The sequence below is a fragment of the Vicugna pacos genome, chromosome 26, assembly GCF_048564905.1.
Source record: "Vicugna pacos chromosome 26, VicPac4, whole genome shotgun sequence".
NCBI lineage: Eukaryota > Metazoa > Chordata > Mammalia > Artiodactyla > Camelidae > Vicugna > Vicugna pacos.
In genome coordinates this window covers 19,378,847-19,398,942 of record NC_133012.1, presented here as the reverse complement: position 1 = coordinate 19,398,942, position 20,096 = coordinate 19,378,847, and the positions used below count along the sequence as shown (strand labels likewise).

The 20,096-nt window shown below is 38.8% G+C and overlaps 1 protein-coding gene across 7 annotated transcripts in view; it reads right to left on the bottom strand.

Moving 5' to 3' along the window:
- Positions 1-368: 368 nt before the first annotated feature.
- The window catches only part of SORBS2 (sorbin and SH3 domain containing 2), a 185,471-nt gene continuing 165,743 nt past the window's right edge, over positions 369-20,096 (bottom strand). For all 7 annotated transcript variants that reach the window (XM_031691415.2, XM_072950441.1, XM_072950445.1 and 4 more), the window contains 3 exons: positions 8,164-8,213; positions 4,364-4,470; positions 369-2,497 (listed from right to left, as the gene is read on the bottom strand). In XM_031691415.2, the coding sequence (XP_031547275.2) occupies positions 2,436-2,497; positions 4,364-4,470; positions 8,164-8,213 (219 nt within the window). In that variant the 3' untranslated portion in view covers positions 369-2,435. The remainder of the gene's footprint in view (positions 2,498-4,363; positions 4,471-8,163; positions 8,214-20,096) is intronic.

Sequence of the window (20,096 nt, the reverse complement as noted above, 5' to 3'; positions counted from 1 at the left end):
AAGTGTTTAGCACCAAGCTTGGCTGGTTTAGAAGAAAGAGTACAAGCTTGGTAGATAGATGCCAGATTCTGAATCCAGTTTCCATCACAGATTTTGTATTAACTTGTAATTAACTCTCCCTTAAGAAAATAGCTACTTTTGAGGCAGAAACAGTTTTAAATGTGTTGTTTTTAGTGGAGAAACAATTTTTAGCCAATGAGTTTTGGTGGTGGGTTTAAAAAATATTTTTCTCTGATGCAAGTGCATTTCTTCTCCATTTGTGCGTCAAGAGAACACAGAGCAAACACACTTTCTCTGAGCTTTATCTGACAGATTGGGATAAAACACACAACTCACGTAAGGATAAATGTCAAGAAGAAAAACTGAAGTATATTTCCAAGCAAAATTTATTAGATGTCTATTCAAGAAAAACACAATGACCTTTGCTTGTAAGAATTCAAAGTCAATTACCTAAAAGCTAGGTATGAATATTTTTCCTTTTAAAATCAGATACAGAGAGTAGAAACAGTAATTTTTCTTAAATATGACAGGCAACAGATACTGAAGGCTTTTCTCATACATGGCATCAAAGGTAATTATTCATTTTTCAGCAAAGCTGCATGCAGTTGACCTAATTTCAAACCCAAAGCCTTTAAAATATAAAGCTGGCTGTGAACTTGACAGTAATCAAGGTAGGCTACTCAAAGGTGTTTCTTTACCTTTTTCCTAATGAAATTCCTCTGTATTCAGTATATATATACCTTTCAGTTTGGCTGCTAAGATCTTTTATTTTCATAAACTTTTGCATAAGTGCTATCTTATAGAATCACACTGTCAAGACGTGATGATCATCTGTGAGAGATGTAAAGGATAATCTGTTGAAAGTGTTTGAGCTTAGTTGAAGTGAAGGATAAAGACCAAATTAGGAAATTCCCGTTTTCTCAACAACTAAATAATCTGTACAAAAAAAGAGCAAACGTATGTACAAAATCCTAGAGTCTACGTACATTGTGAAAAGATCAATCACTGTCCACGGAAGAAATGTCATAAAAAGTTTTATCCATAAGGTGCTCAAGGTCCAAATATGAATAGTTCTTATGCAAAGTCATAAGAAATACAAAGCTAGTTCTCAGGGTATGTGTAATTCAGGCACTGTTAACCACGTTAAATCTTTCAGGTGCCAGCATCATCTTGCAGGTTTCCACCTCAGGGCGGAAAACATAACCTGAATGATTTAACATTGCCTTGAAAGAGTGCCTACTGTATTCAGAGGAAATATTTCACACACACCAGGAAAATCAGGCTCATCATATTCCTGTCCTCAAATGTAGCCAGGATTCTGAGTTCCATAGAAGAAAAAATAATTATCATAGTAAAAATAATTGTATTGATCATAATCCTTGCTAAGACCAGCCTTAATACTCATGATGCTTCTGAAGTACTCTATTTCTATAAAATAACGCGTGGCATTCTTTTACATTTCCATAAAACGTACAGCACATCATATGGATTGTCTGTTCTCATACAATCTCAGATGGGTATGTGTACACACAGTGAAATCTTACCTATCAGTATTGCTTACAGATACTTTCAGGTGTCTACGTTAGATTAATTCCTTGCACCTCTCACTAACACTGCTTCTCTTTAAATTTTATCAGATAAATAAAACACTAAGAGCTCATTGTTCATGATGCTGATTATTACATTTTAATATAAAATAGCAATGCAACTTTACAACACAAATAGTTTTTTTTTTGTAGTCTAGCTAAACCTCTTATAGTCTCATGATTATTACCAAAGGCTCTTATTCACTTATTGTTTGCACTTCTAAAAAGTACAACTAAAACTGCAGGAAAAGACTCCTATTTAAAACTCACATTCAGTTCAACAAAATCACACTCATTCGAATTAACTTTCCTACTCTTGCTTTAGATTTTGTAATCACTGTGCATATTACGACATATAAGTGCAGGCAAACAATAGCTGAAGTACAGTTGTCTTATGTGTAAACCAGGACACTAGGCAAACTCGTGAAAGGAAGGTATTCTGCCAGGCTAAGAAGGGGAGAATGCAAACCACAGCAAGTCGTAATAAACAATCTTCTGGTTTTCTGAGGGGAGAATCTCTTCCCAAGTGGACCAGGGAGCCTCCTTCAGACACTTTTGTGCCTTAAATAGTCGACCATTATTAAGTGTAATGATTTTCTTTCCAATGCCATATAGTGACTTTTCAGAGTTTAGAGCAGAAAGCAGGAATATGCACTTTCACCCGGAAGCAAATCCGCCAGTCTCCCCGAGGCTCGCCAGCGGCAGGTCTGTGGCTGGTGGAGGTGGTGATGGTGGGTGACTTCTATTGGGAACTGGAAGGCATAACAGCAGGAGGCCTGCAGGGATCTTTCAGGCAAGGTTATGCAGATGTGGTGCTGAAATGCGGCATAAATAACGAGGGAGAGTGATTCACAGCCTTTTGACATAGTTTCCGGGAAAAGTACCAAAGAATTTGGTTCTTCTTGAGGTTCCTGAAAATAGAAGTGATAAATGAAAGGAGAGTAGCAGTGATGAACTATCAGTTCATGTATGTGGGCTTGAAAACTCACTAGGAGAGCAAGCCCGCAGAGTTTGTAAAAGAAGAGAGAAAATTCACTTAAAAAAAAAAAAGACAGGAAGACAGAGGAGGCAGTTTTATCTGTCCTGCCCGATGCCTTCGTTGCCTCTGAGGCTTCAGTGGTGTGCTTCCATCACACCGGGCTAGACAGAAAAGCTCAGCCTCTCAGTCTGAGGGGCAAGACAGTCTTGCTGAGGAGGTGGGTTTTAAGTCTAATGGCACTTAAGTATGACAAGGTTCCATCACCAAGGCTGCCAGATGGGAGCGAGGAGCGGAATAGAAAATGCGTCTGCGAGGGGAGGATATAGCTCAAGTGGTAGGGCGCATGCTTAGCATACACAGGGTCCTGGGTTCAGTCCCCAGCACCTTCTCTGAAAAAAAACCTAATTACCTCCCCGCCAAAAAATGGAAAAGAAAAATAAGTATAATTAAATTAAAAAAAAAAAAGGAAACGCATCTGGGAAGTGACAACTTCAAGTACAATCTTCTTAATAAGGACGAGGCTGGCAGTGGGATAGGAGGGACCTGAAGAGCACAATAGCAAGGCTTGGTTCGGTGAGCAAGAGGTCTGTCACGGCTCCTGGCACAGGTGTAACATTAAGGCTTTATCAGGGACACTGACACTATCTAGTCACATTATCTCACAGAAGATCATTCGCTTACAGATGGCACTGCTGGTCCTTAATGAAATATACAAAATGTGAACAATTTGCCACGTCACTAAAGAAAAACAAAGACAGACCACTCTTTGGAGGTGGTGGATTCTGTCTGTCATTGGGCATGATTACTAATGAGGAGAAAAGCCAAATGCATGAATGGCCATCATCATGATCGCCTTTGGTTTCAAATAACATAATTCCTTCGAAACTTTTTGTAAGCGCTGGTGCACTAAATCCTCCCCTAGGAGTTCCAGCTCAAATAGAGTGAACAGGGTCTCTTATGGTTCCCTTTCTCATTTATGTTCTAGAACTTACAGTCCTGGTCTGATGACTGATTTTCTTTATCCCTGTGTGGGTCAGCCATTTTACCCTTCTTCTAAATGGGAAATTAATAATAAACAGAGGCTGCAAAGGCAGCCTTTGCTCTTTGACATTTTCCCATTGTTGGCCTGTCTACAGAAAGCCCTCATTCCCTCATCTTTTGTCTCCTCCATCCTCCTGTGCCTCTGTTCCCTTTTCACTCTTTCCTCTGGGACCTGGTGTGTGCCACTCTTGCCTACAAAAGTTTTCTCAGAGAACCTCTAGTTGTCTTTTAAGATAGTAAGAATGGGATTGATTTTTAAGCGGTCAGAAGGGAACTTCTCTCTACTTTGACCATGAATTAAAGTCAAGGTGACTCCTTGGACTCTTGAGGCACCTCCAGCAGACCTGGTGATGAGTGAGTTGTTCATCTCATCTGGTTTTTTCAAATTAGATCCTCACTGCTGATGACAGACATTCTCCACCGAACAGAATATTTGTATTTCTCATCTAGGGAACATTTTTGTTGCTGTTGTTCTTAAATCTTAGTCTTTCCTGGTTGGTGCCATTTAAAGAAATTTTCATGTCCCAATTAAATTGGAAATAAAACTAGAGGAAAATTGCACATACCCAAAGCAGTAAATACTAAACTATATTAAAAATGCAGTGGCCTTGAATTCCATAATGGATATGGATGTATGAAAGATCAAAGGCTTTATAAAATCAGAAAACACTTGACTATCACATCAAACCATGCAAGGGAACAAACATAAGCAAATTAGAAAATGGCCAAATGTGTCTGAAAAGAAGTGTACACATACCCACAAACCAGCCATCATCACATTTTTCCATCACATCAATGACATCACTTTCTCTGAGCTCCAGCTCATCTTCATTCCTGGGAGTATAGTTATACAGAGCCTGAAACCTTAAACGGGACAAACGGGTATGTTAAAAAAAAAAAAAGAAATTTACACCTTTGTGAAACTATAGAAGATGGTATAATATTTGTTTTACCTGTAACATTTCTATTCTTGTTAACATATTAATTGGGTAGCATAAGTCTTTGGTAAGCATATAAAGTAAGTAGAAGTATTTAGACTTTCATGGGGATTAGCGCACTCTAACAGCATTTCAGAACTCACAGTGAAAAACATTTATGGAGGATTATAGTATCCATGAATTGGATTAAAACATTTTAACATTCGTAAATCAGACCTGTATTTTAATTGCCCAGTCATAGATATCTATCACTCAGATATTAAATAACGGTCCAGAATATAAAAGAAGTAATATGTGCATTATTCAGTTAAATAAAAACAAGAAGGAATTATAGATTTAGCAAGCCATAATCAGAAGCAAGTAATTGCAGCTTGCAAATTGAGTTTTCCAATGATTCTAAATTGAGATGTACACAATCTCTCAGATATGTCTTCTAAATCACTGTGTGGGGTTATTATTATACAAGAGAAGATTTTTCCACCACCCCCCAGGAAGAAGTCTTTAAAACAGTTTAGTTTCATAGTTTGAATCAGTGTAAGTTGTGATCTCAAACAGTGGATTAGGGACAGATGTTCCTTTTTACAATGGGTCCTGGAGAAATTGTGTTTAATGTAAAATCTCTCTCTTGAAATAATTTTTTATAAAGCAGAATAACTGATAGAATGCTACCACCTTCCTTTCTCTGTCTGGCATTGATCAGTAAGAAACTCAGACATTGAATTTTTAGTAAGAAAGTAGCATGCATTTTAATGCCTATTACTATGGGCTGACATTTTGGAAAGATACAAATTCTCGGCACGCAGGAGGTCAGGAAGCCTTTGATAGGCAGTTAATATGAAAACGTCATACTACTACGGAACTATTACCAATATTGTGGGGGGGATCTTTTTTTTTAAGTTAGTGAATTTGTTTGTGCTGCTCCTCATAACAGTTAATGTAATTCTGCCAATGTAAGAAAATAAGAACCACATTTCAGGGCACTCTGGATTTTTTTTAAGCCAACTTTAAAAGGTTGGACTATTGGATACTGCTCCGGAACAGGAATGATTTATCTCTGATGACTTCATTCAGTCAGAAAACCATCCTTTGGTAGAACAAACCTGTTCCATCACTGGAACTCAAACATCATGTCATAAATCAGGGACATGGCTATATTGGCCCCCCTCCCTGTCCCTGAACTTTTGTCAGACTGGGGGACCTGGATGAAGCTGGATTGGGGGAGGGTGTGTTGGAGAAAGAGCTGCCTAACACTCTCTCCCGGAAAACATTCTTTCCCCTGGCTGATAGCAAAGCCTCAAATTCCAACAGGAGAGATTTCTTCCCCTGTTAATATTTTGTCCTCCTGGCAAATAAACCTTTTTAGCCACTTGGGCTTTTGAGGTCTTCCATGGAGAAAGGATTCTGATTGTGGGGAAGGCAGAGAACAGAAGCCTGAATCCCAGAGCAGTGTCAAAAAAGACAGGGGGTTCTTGAATACCAACATTACTTAATTTGGATGTTTGCATGGGGCTGGCCCTGGATGGAGCCGTCAAATTATTCTGCTGTTTGATTTGAGGATGCTCAGGGGAGGGGGTGGTAGCTTCTGTCTATTCTTGGGGGAAGTTAATTTCACCACCGTTCCTTTTCCAGTTCCACCCTGGAGGGAGGTGAGCATTCCTGGGCTCTAATTCAGTGGGTGTACATCACATCTCTGACTTCGGGAGGACAACACTGATTCTCTGAGCTTTTCAGGCTTCAGCCTTCACCCAGGCACATCTCCAACCACTTAACGGAGACAGGCCTATTTAAGGCCACAAACCCCAGCTGCTTGAAGAATCTCAAGGTCCCAAGAGCTAAAAAAAAAAAAAAACCCAATTTGGCACCAACTCCTACTTCACTTTGGTTTGATGAAAGCCAGTGCGCTTGTCAAAATGTACTTACCATTCTGGTTTAATTAGACCACCATAAGGAAAAAAAAATTGGGAGTCTCATGGAAACATAAACAAACCTTCCGGAAATCCTCCTGCCTCTGCGGGCTTTCAAAATCAGTGTTGCACGACAGGAAATGCAGTCAAATTACAATTTAAAAATGCTGTTTTGAAAGATGTGTTGGTGAGATGAATGATGGTGGTGGGGTCAGGATGCCTCAAAAAGAAATTTGTCTTTTAAATAGGAAATGCTCAGCCAAGCTTGAAACTCTCTCCCTAACTTGCAGCTTCTTCTATGATGTATTTGACTAGAATTCTGAATTACAGTGACATTACAACATTATGTTCCTATGTTCACTCAAAGCCTGTTTCTTAAATGACCAAGATTAAGTGACACCCCATAATCTCCCTAACTGGGGTTGTAGTCAAATAGAAATTTAATAAGGAATGTTTTGAAATGTTCAAAGCAGGTCATTGAAAATATGGCTTCTCCCACCTGTGAGCTCATAAACACGACTGGGGGCATTAACTCCATATGACATGAAACAGTGTAATGTTACAGTCATCTTAGTTCATAAATTCATTACAAGCTGCTAATATAGTGTGTTTATAAAGCTGTAAACCAAAACAGGCTTGGAATTTTTTTGTGTGTCAATAAGAAAACAAACCAAGCCTTTTAATTATGTTGACAATTTTTTCCAATTAAATGAAATTTTAAATGGTTTCGACCTCCAGCCTATTCTTTTCATAGTCTTTTCCTTAACAAAAAAGGCCTTCCTGGCTGAGTTCAGTGAGAGCCAGTTGCAGGTTAGAGGTGATTTCTGCGGAGCATGCGTTTAGCTGAGTGCCAGATCTGTGAGGGGGGAGGAGGGAGTTGACGGTGCTGAGGGCTGAGTTCACCCCTGCTGGTCTGGGCTGCTCCAGGGCTGCGCAGCGTGGGCAGGAGGCACTCAGGTCAGCCTGGCGAGGTGCAGTCCTGTGAAGGCGCCTTTCCAGGGGTCTAGCTCCTGACTCAGAATAGCCAGTAGCCAGCAGGAAGCGGATGCCCTCTGAACATCTCTCGTGGGTCAAATGGAGCAGAAAGACACACACAAAAACAATCTTCAAGACGATGTGTGACCTTCAGGTTGACTTGACTTAGTATCAGAAAGGATAGGGACTTTGAAAGAAAATATGAAAAGGCTCCTTCTGGGTCCGCTGGGTGGTAAACATCATATAACTGAAGGACAGTGCATGTTTTAATACTGCCATTTCCAAGAGAACGTAACTTTGGAATTATGTCACGAATTGATCACTTTAGGTCTACTTTGACATTCTCCTGCTCTTCAAATTGTGTGAAAACAATGTTAGGACATTTTCTGTGTGTCTTGAAGGCTGTAGTTACTAGTATCTACGTGGTGACAACAGAAAGGGAGACAGATTCATCAGTCTTAGAAATCACTGCAGCACTGGAAGGCTTTTCTAGTGCATAAATCAAGGGAATTAAATAAATTCTCTGCAAAATCATTCTTTTTTTCAAAGTAGCTTCTGTTCTCTGTTATGAAACATGGAGACTATTGCAATTTCTCTTAATCTGGGAGCGCTCATCTCATGTTAGTTACTCTGATCTCTTTCCCTTTTAAAAGTTGTACCATCCTCTGTTGTGGTACATCAGTGGTCCATTTTGTGGGTCAAGGTTAGTCTAGAATTTAGAAGATAAGAAGCATACTTACGGTTCCCCCCCACCTTGAATGTTTTCATGAGTAAACACAGGATGCTGTGGCTGAAATGAAATGATTTTTTAATGTAATCAATGCTTAAACTGGTACTAATTAAAAGATAATTTGGATAATGGCATGGTACTTTTCTTGACATTTAATATTTCCTGTTGTAAAAAACCAAGAGGAAGAAAAAGACCAAATAAAGGGTTTCTGCAGGATTAATAATTAGAATGTTTTGAAAGGAGCTTTTAAATTAAATCGAAATAACCAAGGTTCAAATGTTTTGAACACGTCTGCAATCTAGTCTGCTCAAGCTTTAAGGAAGAGTCAGGTTTTAGTCCCATTGATTTTTCAAAGGCCAGGAACATGGCAAGAACAGAGACACCAAACCACTAGACTGGGAAGTCTGGACACCTTCATACAACCTTAGTCTTCAGTGTTTTCTCAAACAAGCAGAAAATAAACCACATTTAGTCTAACAGCAAAGTATTCACATTCATTCTGATATACTCTTCCTTCACAGACAACATTTTCACATACAGTACAGATAAACATGTCAAGAGGCAGACATCCCATGCTACATTTGAATTAACACTCTCTGTTCTCAGTGTGGAGAAAATACATGCATTTTTAAAAAGAGAAAACAGAGAATTTTTGAAATAGAATGTAACAAACAGTATCCAGGTAACATGTAACATTTTACCTTAGAAGAGAAATATTGGTAGAAATTCCCAGTGCACTGAACTCTCAAAAGAGTTTTCTTTCTTTTTAAACTAAGCATCAAGATCAGTATCTGTAATAGATACTTATAATATTGGAAATGACAAGCCTTCGCGTCCCATATATCCACATAAATATTGCAATGAATGAAAGTTAACACGTTTCTTGCATATGTTAACTCAATGTAGTTTATACCGACTACCTAAATGTTACCTTTCAGAGGGGAAAAGAAAGCGTTATAGTTCATTCACAACACACTTCAAAAGCATTTTCTTCTAAACGATGGCTACATGGTAAAATGAGATAAACTGGAGTTTGCATGGCAAATTGCATGGCATTTATAAAAGTGACTTCTTGATGACAATTGCATTATTAGATCTGTGTCTTTAGACTTCAGGGCCAATTCTTGGATCCCAGAGTTATGAATGGCTTGCTGACAGGCTAGGAATTCCCCCTGCAAAATGTCTATGGAAACCCCACTGGTCCAAGAATGGGGATGGGGGGGACTCTGGGGTTCCTTTCAGTCTACGGGTCTATAATCTGCTCCCTCCCCACCTTCTTTATCCACTCCCTTCCCATTCAAGCTGTCTATCTAGCATAGAAGACCAGGTGCTTACTGCTAAAACTTTTAAGTGTTCAATTAATGGTAATTGGAAATGTTTGCAAATAGTATTCTTAGACATTTCACTCAACAGTCTGTGCATGGAATACCTAAGTGTAAGATTAAAGAGTGGATAAAAATGATTGGACATGTGTGACTTAAGAGTATAATACCCTATAAATCAATATAAAATAACTAATAATGTATCTATTATTAAAATGTAAAATATACTATATTAAGAATGATTAAGAACAAACCCTTTTCTAGCCATTTTTAAGGTCATTCAATTCAACATATTATTAAAATCAATTTAAACAGATGAAGAGGTAAATATAAATATAAGTGTATATTCTGTTACATTTCTTCTAGTTCTTATCCAATCATATATGTAAGCTATATGTCATATACAGCTTATATATATGGCTTTTATGCAGAAATAAGATTTGTATATATCAACTGCTATTAATATTTTGTAATTGTTTCCAGTCTCCTTTTCTAAATTTTCTTTTTCATTTTCAATCACTGCAGAATAATATTCTCTCATATGTGTGTATGTATCTTTTTTGGTTGTCTTAACCATATCACTTTCTTTTTTTTTTCCTCTTAATAAATTATTTTCTAAATAAAGATTGTGGCACCAGCAGATGCAGTGTCTGGTGAGGACCTGTTTCCTGGTTCACAGCTGGTGCTTGCTTTTTTTTTAAAATTTTTTTTCTTGAGTTACAGTCATTTTACAGTGTGTCAAATTCCAGTGTAGAGCACAATTTTTCAGTTATACATGAACATACATATATTCATTGTCAGTTTTTTTTCGCTGTGAACTACCACAAAGTCGTGTGTATATTTCTCTGTGCTATCTGGTATAATCTTTATTCTGCATATCTCTTTCTTTTTTGGTTTTGAAGTTAAGATCGATCTAGCCTTTTTCACTATCTAAATAACAATGCTATAAACATTTTTATATGAAGAGCTACTTTCTTTTTTTGAACTACTCCTTAGAACACATTTCCAGGAGTAAAATTTCAGGCCAAAGATCATGCATTCAAGCTGCATGATATTGAAAATGCCTGGTGTTAGTTACTCAAAGATACTATATTTAAAAATGTAACTTAAAAAAATGTAAAATGCCGTATTTCAAATCACATACCAAGACAGCTACTGTTCTCACAGAAACAATCATAGCATCCTTTGCAGTGCACAACAGAGTTATAAGTAAGAAAATATTATTTGTTTATGTCTTAAGAGAAAATGTTTTGTAAAATATATTTCCTTGTGCTCTAAAAATGGCATTCCTATTTCCACATATTTAAGCCATTCTAATATTTTTGAGTTGAGTAAAAGTTTCACTTTTACATCTTGGCATCCAGTGCTTGGTAAGACTGGTTGGTCTGAGTTCATTGCTCCCTTACATTAAAGTGTGAATACAACTGTAAAGATCAGATTATTCATTAATATAAAACAATCTACTTATAAAACCCCTATGACACCTTTCTGTTATCGTCATTATGATTTTACTAGTTTAATTCCCTTAATTCAACTTATAAATCATTTAAATGAACCACTCCTTTGACGATTATGAAAACTGGGCCATTGCCAGAAGTACGTGGCTCCCTTAATTACACAGGCCTCTATGTCTTAAGAACTTGTATTCCTGGGTGTGTTGGCCAGTAACATCCTTGTTTTTACTGACCTTTCTCAATGTGTCTTTTCTCTTCCTTTGTATCCCTTAAAAGGATCCATGCCCCCACTTTCCCCCCCTGAATCACCAGTTTCCTATACTGTTCACATACTCTGGCCAGGGTTTATCACAGCTTTTATTAGCAGAGAAGTTGCATATCTATTATAATGGTGAGTTTTAAAACTTTTCTGAAATCACCTTCGGTAGGAATCAGCTTCATGTGAATGTGGATTAACTAGGAACCACTTTTGAGGAAAGATGACCAGGTACCGTAACTGAATTAATTAATTTTAAAAGTATTTGGTCAATAGAGGAATAAGGAACGTAGATATTTATGCAGGCACATTTGTGTCTTTCTAGGGTTGGCAGTGACTAACTGTATAACCTGGGATGTGCTCTTCAGCCTCCTTATCTCTAAAATCAAGGAGTTGCACAAGATCATAGTTTAGATCTCATCGCCTTCGGGGAATCCATAAAGGAATCCACATTTCCGGATATATTTTCTCTGTTCTGTATAGTAGAGGCGCCATCATCAGCTATTCAGTTGTCAGAGAGCTATGACAACTGACATTGGTGAATTCCCAAGTGTCTCAGTCATGTAAAAACAATTACTTTTTAAATAATAATTAAACTTCATTCTTCAGATCAGTAAACCAAACCCCAAAGATAATTTCTTAATGTCACAAATAGGTAAGAAGGAACTGAATTATGATTTTGACTCACTCTTCATTACATAAAAGATTACTATGATGGAATAGATGGCATAGACTTATTAAAATCAATGTCTTAATTTTTTTCCTTTAGGCAGGTGTGTGTGTTCTGTGTGGACCCTCAAACCGTCTTGGGAGGCTGTCTTTTTTCCTTCCTGGTGTTGTAACTCTGCGGGCACAGACCTTGCGGCAAAGACCCAGACGGTCTCTGCACTCTGTTGCCACCTGATGGTGAGCAATGGCAGCAACACGTTAAAAGTTGTTCTTGCCTTTGGACAGCTCGCGCCAGTTCCTTCAGCCTGGATTCATTTTGCAAGGATATTTTAAAGACCACAGGATGGTGTGGAATAGATACTCATCTGTTTTTCTGACCATGTTCTTCCTTTCCCACATTTTAAATTCTTGAGAAAGGATCACTCTTCAGCCACCAGTATTTTTGGTCTGTGTTCATTTGTATTTTCACTCGCTGCTCAGGCATTTCTATTACTCATAACTTCTTAGCACTTTTGTGATAAAAATAGAATGATATACATTAGTGATATTCAGAGAAGCTCATATGAGCTGTGAATTTAAGGAGATGATTTTGACGTTAACAGATTACAGTCGCTGTGCTGGAAATTTTGAGCGAGCAAGAATTATGTCATGTTTACATTTCTTCAATGAGTCATAAGAGTACAATAAAAATTAGAAAACCCAATGAAGCATTATGCAGTTTTTATAGAATCCTAAATATTTAACTTTTCCCTTGGCAATATAGCAATGATTTTTCCCCTCTTTTAGTGTAGTCATTTTTTAGTGTTGTCAGAAGCAGATACAAATGAGACAGGTTTTAAACACATGCTAATTTTCAAAGCCAGAACCAACCACAAGCCACTGTTCATGAGAAAGCTGGTTTGAAATATCCCAGAATCTCGGGTATCAGTAAAATACATCCTTCCCTTGCTCAGATGGTGGGATACAGTCTGTCCAAAACCCATCTATTCATCTGTGCTTCTTCAGGGGCATCTCTGGAGGATTAGCTATACCTAGTATTAGGTAGTTTCTATGTAAGGATCGGCCATGACTTTAAATGCTAGTGTGGAAACATCTCTGAAAGAGCTGTAAGCAGTTCTAAAGTTCTTAAGTTATTATTCTTTCCCAGAAAATGTTAGGTGTGGTACTTGCCAACCAGAGTGAGATGAAATTCTCCTAATAACAGCACCATGTTTTTGTTTATAGGCTTATTTTTCTTTCTTACATTTTAAAGTTAGTTTAGATATTTAAATTATTTTATAAATTATGAAAACACAACTTTGCCTAAATTCATGGAATATAGGGGGGAGTCTAGCTCAGTGGCAGAGTGCCTGCTTAGCGTGCACAAGGTCCTGGGTTCAATCCCCAGTACTTCCATTAAAAAAAAATTGAATAAAAGTAAACAAACAAACAAACCTAATTATCTCTCTCCCCCCAGTTTTTTAAAATAAAATAAATAAAGAATATAGCCTATTTATGTTCCACACAAACATATATAATAGAACATTTAAGTACATAATGTAAAAATCTGGCAAAGAAGACTTAAGGTGACCGAATGCATACATCTCATTGACCCATGGGAAATTTATGGATGGGCCATATGAATTTTGGAAAGAGCTTTCTTTTTGTTTTGGCTCTGGGAAGCCCTTCCGTGGAGTCTAAGAACCTTTCCCAGTCAACATTCCTCATTCTCTATGGCAACACAAACCTTTGCTTCAGAAATAAAGTCAAGTCTTATTATGCAAAGCAAAAAGCACAAAATGGCCTAAACAGAGAGAAACATCTACATTTCTAAAAAGCAGAAAAGAAACTCTTCTTTGCCATCAAGCCCTTATAAGCTTGCAGAACCACAGTCATGTAGTGGAGCATGTAAGGCTAACACCAGGGACCATCAAAATAGAAGTGGGGAAGGTCTGACTTATGCAGAGATGAACATTCTCAAACTCCTTGGCTGCCGTCCTTAGAATCGATGGTGCCGTTTAGAATCTGTTCATTTAAAGTGCCGTCGGTGTTACAGAACTACGTAGTTAAAGGGAAAGTAATCTGACCTTTAAGTCAATCAAAGCTGTCAAGAGACTGGGAGTACCCCGAGCCCAGCGAAGCAGCATTGGCTTAAAGGGCCATGAGTGAACGCAGCAGGTCACCAGAGCAACAAGGTACTTTACAACAAGGATCATGGATTAAAAATAAAAATCCAAATAGACTGAACAACACAGAGGCAAACATCACCAGAAGTGTGTGAGTTCAGCTTATGATTGGCAGCAGTTTTATTCTTTGCACTAAAAACAGTGACAGGAAAGCAGTGATTTACAGAGAGCATTTGCACAGAAGCACGAGATGGATGAGAAAGACAACATATACACACCCTTATTTGGGCAGAGGAGAACGTGGGCCTGTCTTTTTGGATTTTGGAAAGCTTATGCACTCATGTAAAAGGGAAGCACGTTGCCCAAAGACTCAGGAGAGCCTTTTCCTGCTGATCTGGCTTCATAGTGCATCATCAGTAGGTCATCTCATTTCAAGGGTGCTTCCAGCCCTACTTTACTGGCAAAGCACAGCAATGACAAGGAAGGAAGAGCCAGCCCACTGAGGGTGGAGGGGTGGCCAGGGTGCCTGGCTCACGGCGGGGCGTTCTGACCCTACCCTGTGGGGACCGCTGAGCCCGCTGACCGGTGAGCCGCAGGACCTCCTGGACATCACGGGGCTCCGCGGAGGCTTACCCAAGACAAATATCTCGCCCTTTAAATCAGCCTGGAAGAGCCATAAGAAGTTAGTTAGTTCTCGTCTTCATTATACAGCCTTCAGGAGGAGCATTCCTGTTTTGTTTTCTCGCATGCACACACAGCATGCCAAACTCCTGAATAAGAGTAGCGCGGGAAGGGTAACAGTCTGCAGACGGCTCTTGAGGCTGCCAGAGGTTTCACAGCATAGGCATCAGTTGCTGCTTTAATAGGGAACTCACAGGCAGAGCAGAGAAAGATTTACCGAGGGGAGTTGGCATAGAGAAGATGTTTGGATGCACTACAGATGTTACAAGAAATTTTGTCTTAATAAAATGCTTAAAAATTGGTTTCAAGACATTCTCAAATCTGACCTGTTTTCTTTGTGCTTATTTGAATAGATGCAATAAAATAGAGGGGAATTTCATTTAATATCCATCAAATTTCATAGAATGTGTCAAGCCTTTGTCACGTGCAGATTTTCTAACAAAACATATAGAAAGAAAATAGGGCTTTTCTGGTGAGAATGGTAAAATATAATTAAATACAGGATATTGTTCTAACTCCAAGGATCTTGTGACTATTTTGGTATCCTTTCAAAGCAAGATTTTTGATATGACAGTGAATAAGCTAACCTTTCTTACGTATGAGCATATTTTATTTTCTTTCCATTTATGGACAAGACCTAATGAGGTACTGTCTGGTATTTGATTTGGCTTACAGGAACTTTAGTAGGACCCAGGGACTTTTAAATAAAAGCATGCGGTTTTCTTAACCCTCATTTAAGAAAAATTTCGTAATAACTAGTAAGTGCTTGATCTCATATCTTTAATCCCTGGGGGTGAATTTTTCTTTAAGGGCTGTGGCAGAGAACGCTTGATGTTCTCCAGTATCCTTTCTCTTCTTTGTCATTCTCAGTAGTGGAATCCTGGATGTTAGGAAGGCACGTGGACATTCTGAATAAAGTCTATTTTTCAAACGTCCTTGTACTTAGATGTGCTCATGTAATAAGTTCTGACAGATGGGATATGTATAATTTTTAGAAAATAGCCTTCAAGGAAGAAGGCATAAGCTCCCCTCATCTTTTCTCCTTCCTGCTGGCTGGAATGAGGAAGGGACTGCTGGAGCTGCTGCAGCCACTTTGGACCATGCAGTGGAAGCTTCTCGTTGAGCATGGTGGTATGCCAAAATAAAATGGAATCTCCTGGGTTTTCTAATAACTGTGGAGCCACATATCAGCCCTGGATGTCCTACATTTATGCATTAAAATATATACTTGTACCTTGTTTAAGCTATAATTATTTTGAGTTTTCTTGCACTGCAGCTGCCCCAATCTTGACTAATACAGGGGTTCTATAAATATCAAGACTCAGAAAAAAAAGTAGCTGTTGGAATGATGTGGATAAACAGCTGAGATGAGCTTGGTTCTTGCAGGAGATTAAACCTGTTTAAATTCTGGTTTTGTTCTTGTTACTACAATGCTGAGTGTTCCATGTCTCTAAATTAGAGAACTCTGATTCTCAAGTTACTTGCCTACTTATTGACTAAGCATAAAGGCTGAAGAACAAGTAGGGAAAGGCAAGGGATAAATATTTTGGCCTTAAAAAGAAAACCACAGAGAGAGGAAAAAAGGCAATTCCTAGTCTTAGACATTATCTAAAGTATTATTGTTATTATTTAAAAAATTTCCTAATTCCTACCAGCTAAGAGAAAACCTCAAAGGGCAAAGAACGATTATTTTTTTTAAAGTATATTACATTTTCTCAAAGATTCCTTTTCTACATAAGATAAAATTCACAGATGGACTATTTCGGTGGGTCGATTTGGTGATGGGTGTTTGGAAGACTGTGTAAATGGCATTTCTCAGGTTTTGGTGCTTCCTAGTTCAAAAACATGACTCTACCTGCACCTTTGAGTTTTTTTTTTTTTTTTTTTAGCTGATCTGCAGAGGCTCTCATTTCAGGTTGAGAAAATTGAATGTGAGGATGAGTCATTATTTGAAGACCTTTTGTCTAAAGGAAAAGGTTTCAGGATCATTCTGAACAAAGAAGTAAAACTTTTCTGTGATGGATTGATTTTCTTCTGTGGTTGTCATTAAATCTCTTTCCAAGGCCACTCATTAATTTTGTTAAAGATCCTTTATTGTGGTCTCCTAAGAGGGAGTTAAATACCAGCAGAGCTGCCAGCCAGCCAGCAAGTCTTCGAGATGGATGCTTTGTTAACTGCTGGAAGAGAAGCCTCCTTCCTGCATCCTCATTAATTTAACTTCAGTTTCATGGAAGAACAGGGCTCAACACAGTCAATGCCAAAGATCGTCAGCTCTCAGGCTCTGTTGAACCTGCTGCTTGGTTGGGAAACTTGGGAGGCAATGAACCCACTAGAAAGTGACAGAGGATGACAGGCACAAAACTGATGCCTTTGAATGGGGTGGTTCTCTTGCTGATCCTCAACTTAAAAAAAAAACAAAACCCTAATGGTTAGTTTTTATTCTTACATAAATCTTAGTTTGTTTTTCTCCTCCATCTACATATAGCTGCTATGCAGATATATCTTTTAAATTTTTGAACAGAGGCCATGCTAATGATGTTAAAAGTTAGCAACCAATATTTAATGACCTTTTCGATCTTGTAAGATGGCACAAGTCTAAATACATACATCTAATTAATTAAGTTCATTGAAAGACATGCAATAAACCACACTCAAGATGCAGTTACCTTTAATTTTGGTGAACTCATCTCCTGTTGATAAGAGCATTTAGGGAGGAGCAGAGGTGAGGAGGGCTGGGTAGGCTGATAAAGTGTAGGGACCAGGTCAGAGCCAGTGGCCAAGGAGGAATGAAAGGGAGGGGAGGAAAGCAGACAGCTGGGAAGAGGTGTAGACGTTCGCTCTCCCGAAGACAATGAAGATGGCTTAAATATTGAGGAAAGACAAGATGTGGTTATGCTTATGTTCAGAATAAGGCTACATGGTTTTTAGAGAATATCTCCCATAGCTAAATAATTTGAAAGTTACCAAATATTCTAGGGTGTGACGTTTTTCTTGCTTTAAAAGCAGTAACCTTTTCTTTTGAATTTGATTCAAAATCCCTAATGGGTATGGTCAGTTTCATTTTTTTCTGATATAAGCATGTGGAGATAAGAACCCCCACAGTCTACAATTTTGTAATATACTTATATGATGGGTCCTTCTAAACATGTAGGAAAAAAGTATAAAACCCTGCAATGATTCTTTGTAACTTGCTTGTGAAGTAGTTCACAACTTACAGTTAGTTTGTTACAAAGTGAGGGGAGTTACGCTCTCTGCCTGTGCGCGCGCCGGTGTTCAGCAGAGCCCGAGCTGGCTGTGACGCTCACCCCCTGAGTCTGACACCACCCCGGCTACGGTACTGCCTGCAACAGGCAGTGGCAGTTCCTGGGAACCAAGCCACATATCCACTCACATCTTACAACTGATTAAACTGAAGGGAAAATTAGTTATTTAAGTAACTGACTTAGAAACATGTTTGACTTACTGCAGTGAATGAATGATCTCTATTATTGAGCAGTGTGTTTATTTTATACAAATGCAGGCATGCTTGGTTCTTTGTCCAGATGACATTTTCTCACCTGGTTGGGGAACAGCCAAGACTCGGGGTTTTGTGGGTGTCCAGTGACCTTCTGAGCACTCACCATATTTAATCCCAAGAATACTCTGTATAGGACATCTACATTTGTTATTGGTAAGATCTTAGTAGGAAATTACGGGATTTCAAAAATGATTTTCATTTTTAAAGATTTCTAAATTGAGGAGCCATGGAGGAAAGTGACTTACGTAGTGACATAATATAAATCATTCATTTTGGTTCATAATTTCAATATCTGCCAGTAATCATATTTGCTTTTTAATTCACAGATTATGTGTTTGAGATATCAAGGGGTTTTCTTTTGTTGTTTTTGTTGTTTTTTAAAGAGAGAGACCTTCAAGGGCTAGAGATTCAGAGTAATTTCCTTCTTTATTGATTAAAATCATTGCCCAAGGTTCTTAGTTTGTAAAGTGAAAATGCAAGACTCAACTCTTAAGTAGTCCCCAGCGTCAAGAAATGACTTCTTCAGAAACAGTTGAAAGGGAACTAGGGTATGATTTTTCCTTTCTGCTCGCTCTTTCTTTCTCCCTTTCTCCCTCTGTTTCTTTCTTCTGCTACTATATCAAGGATATGCTACATAGTTTTCTCCTCCTGGAGATGAACTTCTCTCTGTGTGTATCAATTTCCTCATCTCTAAAGTGGGGATAATGTCTGATAATGTCTAACCCATCCTGTTGAGTTTTGAAAAGTAAAACATGGTAGCGTTCTTAGAAAACTGAAACTCAGTAAGAGCTCAACTATTAACTATTATTATTAATTTTAAAATTAGAAAGACTTTAAATTATAAAGTGTTTAAATTTGGATTGATAGTAATAAGTAAATAATGGACTCTTATCACATACTTACATCATCTTATTAAAGTCTGGTGTGTTGCCCTCCATCCCTCCCCCCTCACCTTATATAAGGCTTGTGTTTCTTGCCTGGAAGGCTTCTAAGGCCATGTCAGAGTTGACGTTTGTTGATATGGTTAACTACTAGCTAACTGTAGTGAGAATGGTTAGTTCTTCAGGAGTTAGGCAAAATTAGAATACCTCGATTCTGGTTTTTGCTGCATTGCTGTCCTCCTGAGGGGTCCTAGGATCTGTGGGGCTGGCTACTGGATATTTTAAGCGATCAGGTTCCCTTTCCTCTTCCTCCTCTTCAATGTGCAGGCATGGTGTCACCTCTGTGCCATCATGGCCGCACCACAAGGCGTCTGGTCCTTGAGATTCCGGCCCTCTTCGGATGCCTGTTGTAACCCCATCAGACATCTCCTCATCTTCCTCTCCAATGACAGGGAGGGTTTTGGACAAGGGACCCACATGAGTATGTGCGGAGCTCACAAACTTATCACCTAGGACTTCAGGTACTTTTTCAGGGCTTGCAAAGCCCTTTCTCACTTTTGTCAGATCTGCAAACTTGTTTAGAGGAGTCTTTCTCGGATCCTGAAGTGGCATTGCCGCAGGAGGCAGGACCGCAGCTGAGGTCACACCCGCTCGGGGGAAAGGCAGCGGAGAGGAAGGTGATTTGGCCGGTGCAGATGCGGGAGGCAATGGGAGGAGAACAGAGGGTTCCTCCTTAATTTCAAGGCTGATCTCCTCTAGGAGATTTGGTTTGGCTTGGTCAGCTGATAAAGCTACAGCAGCAAGTTTCTCTAATTCTTCCAAGAAGTTGTCCAGAAAAGAAGGTGGTGTTGAGGCCAAAGGCTTTGCCGGTGGACACTTGGCTGTCAGGGACAGCCACCCCTGGGCGAGTCCCTGGAAAGCGCCTCTATCTGGGCCAGATGAAACTTTGTGTAGGGGAAGGGGGACAGGTTCACTGGAAGCCAACTTAGAAATGAGCAGGGATTATGAAGTTAAAAAAACCCATGAAAATAATGCATCAAAACACAGAGACAGACAAA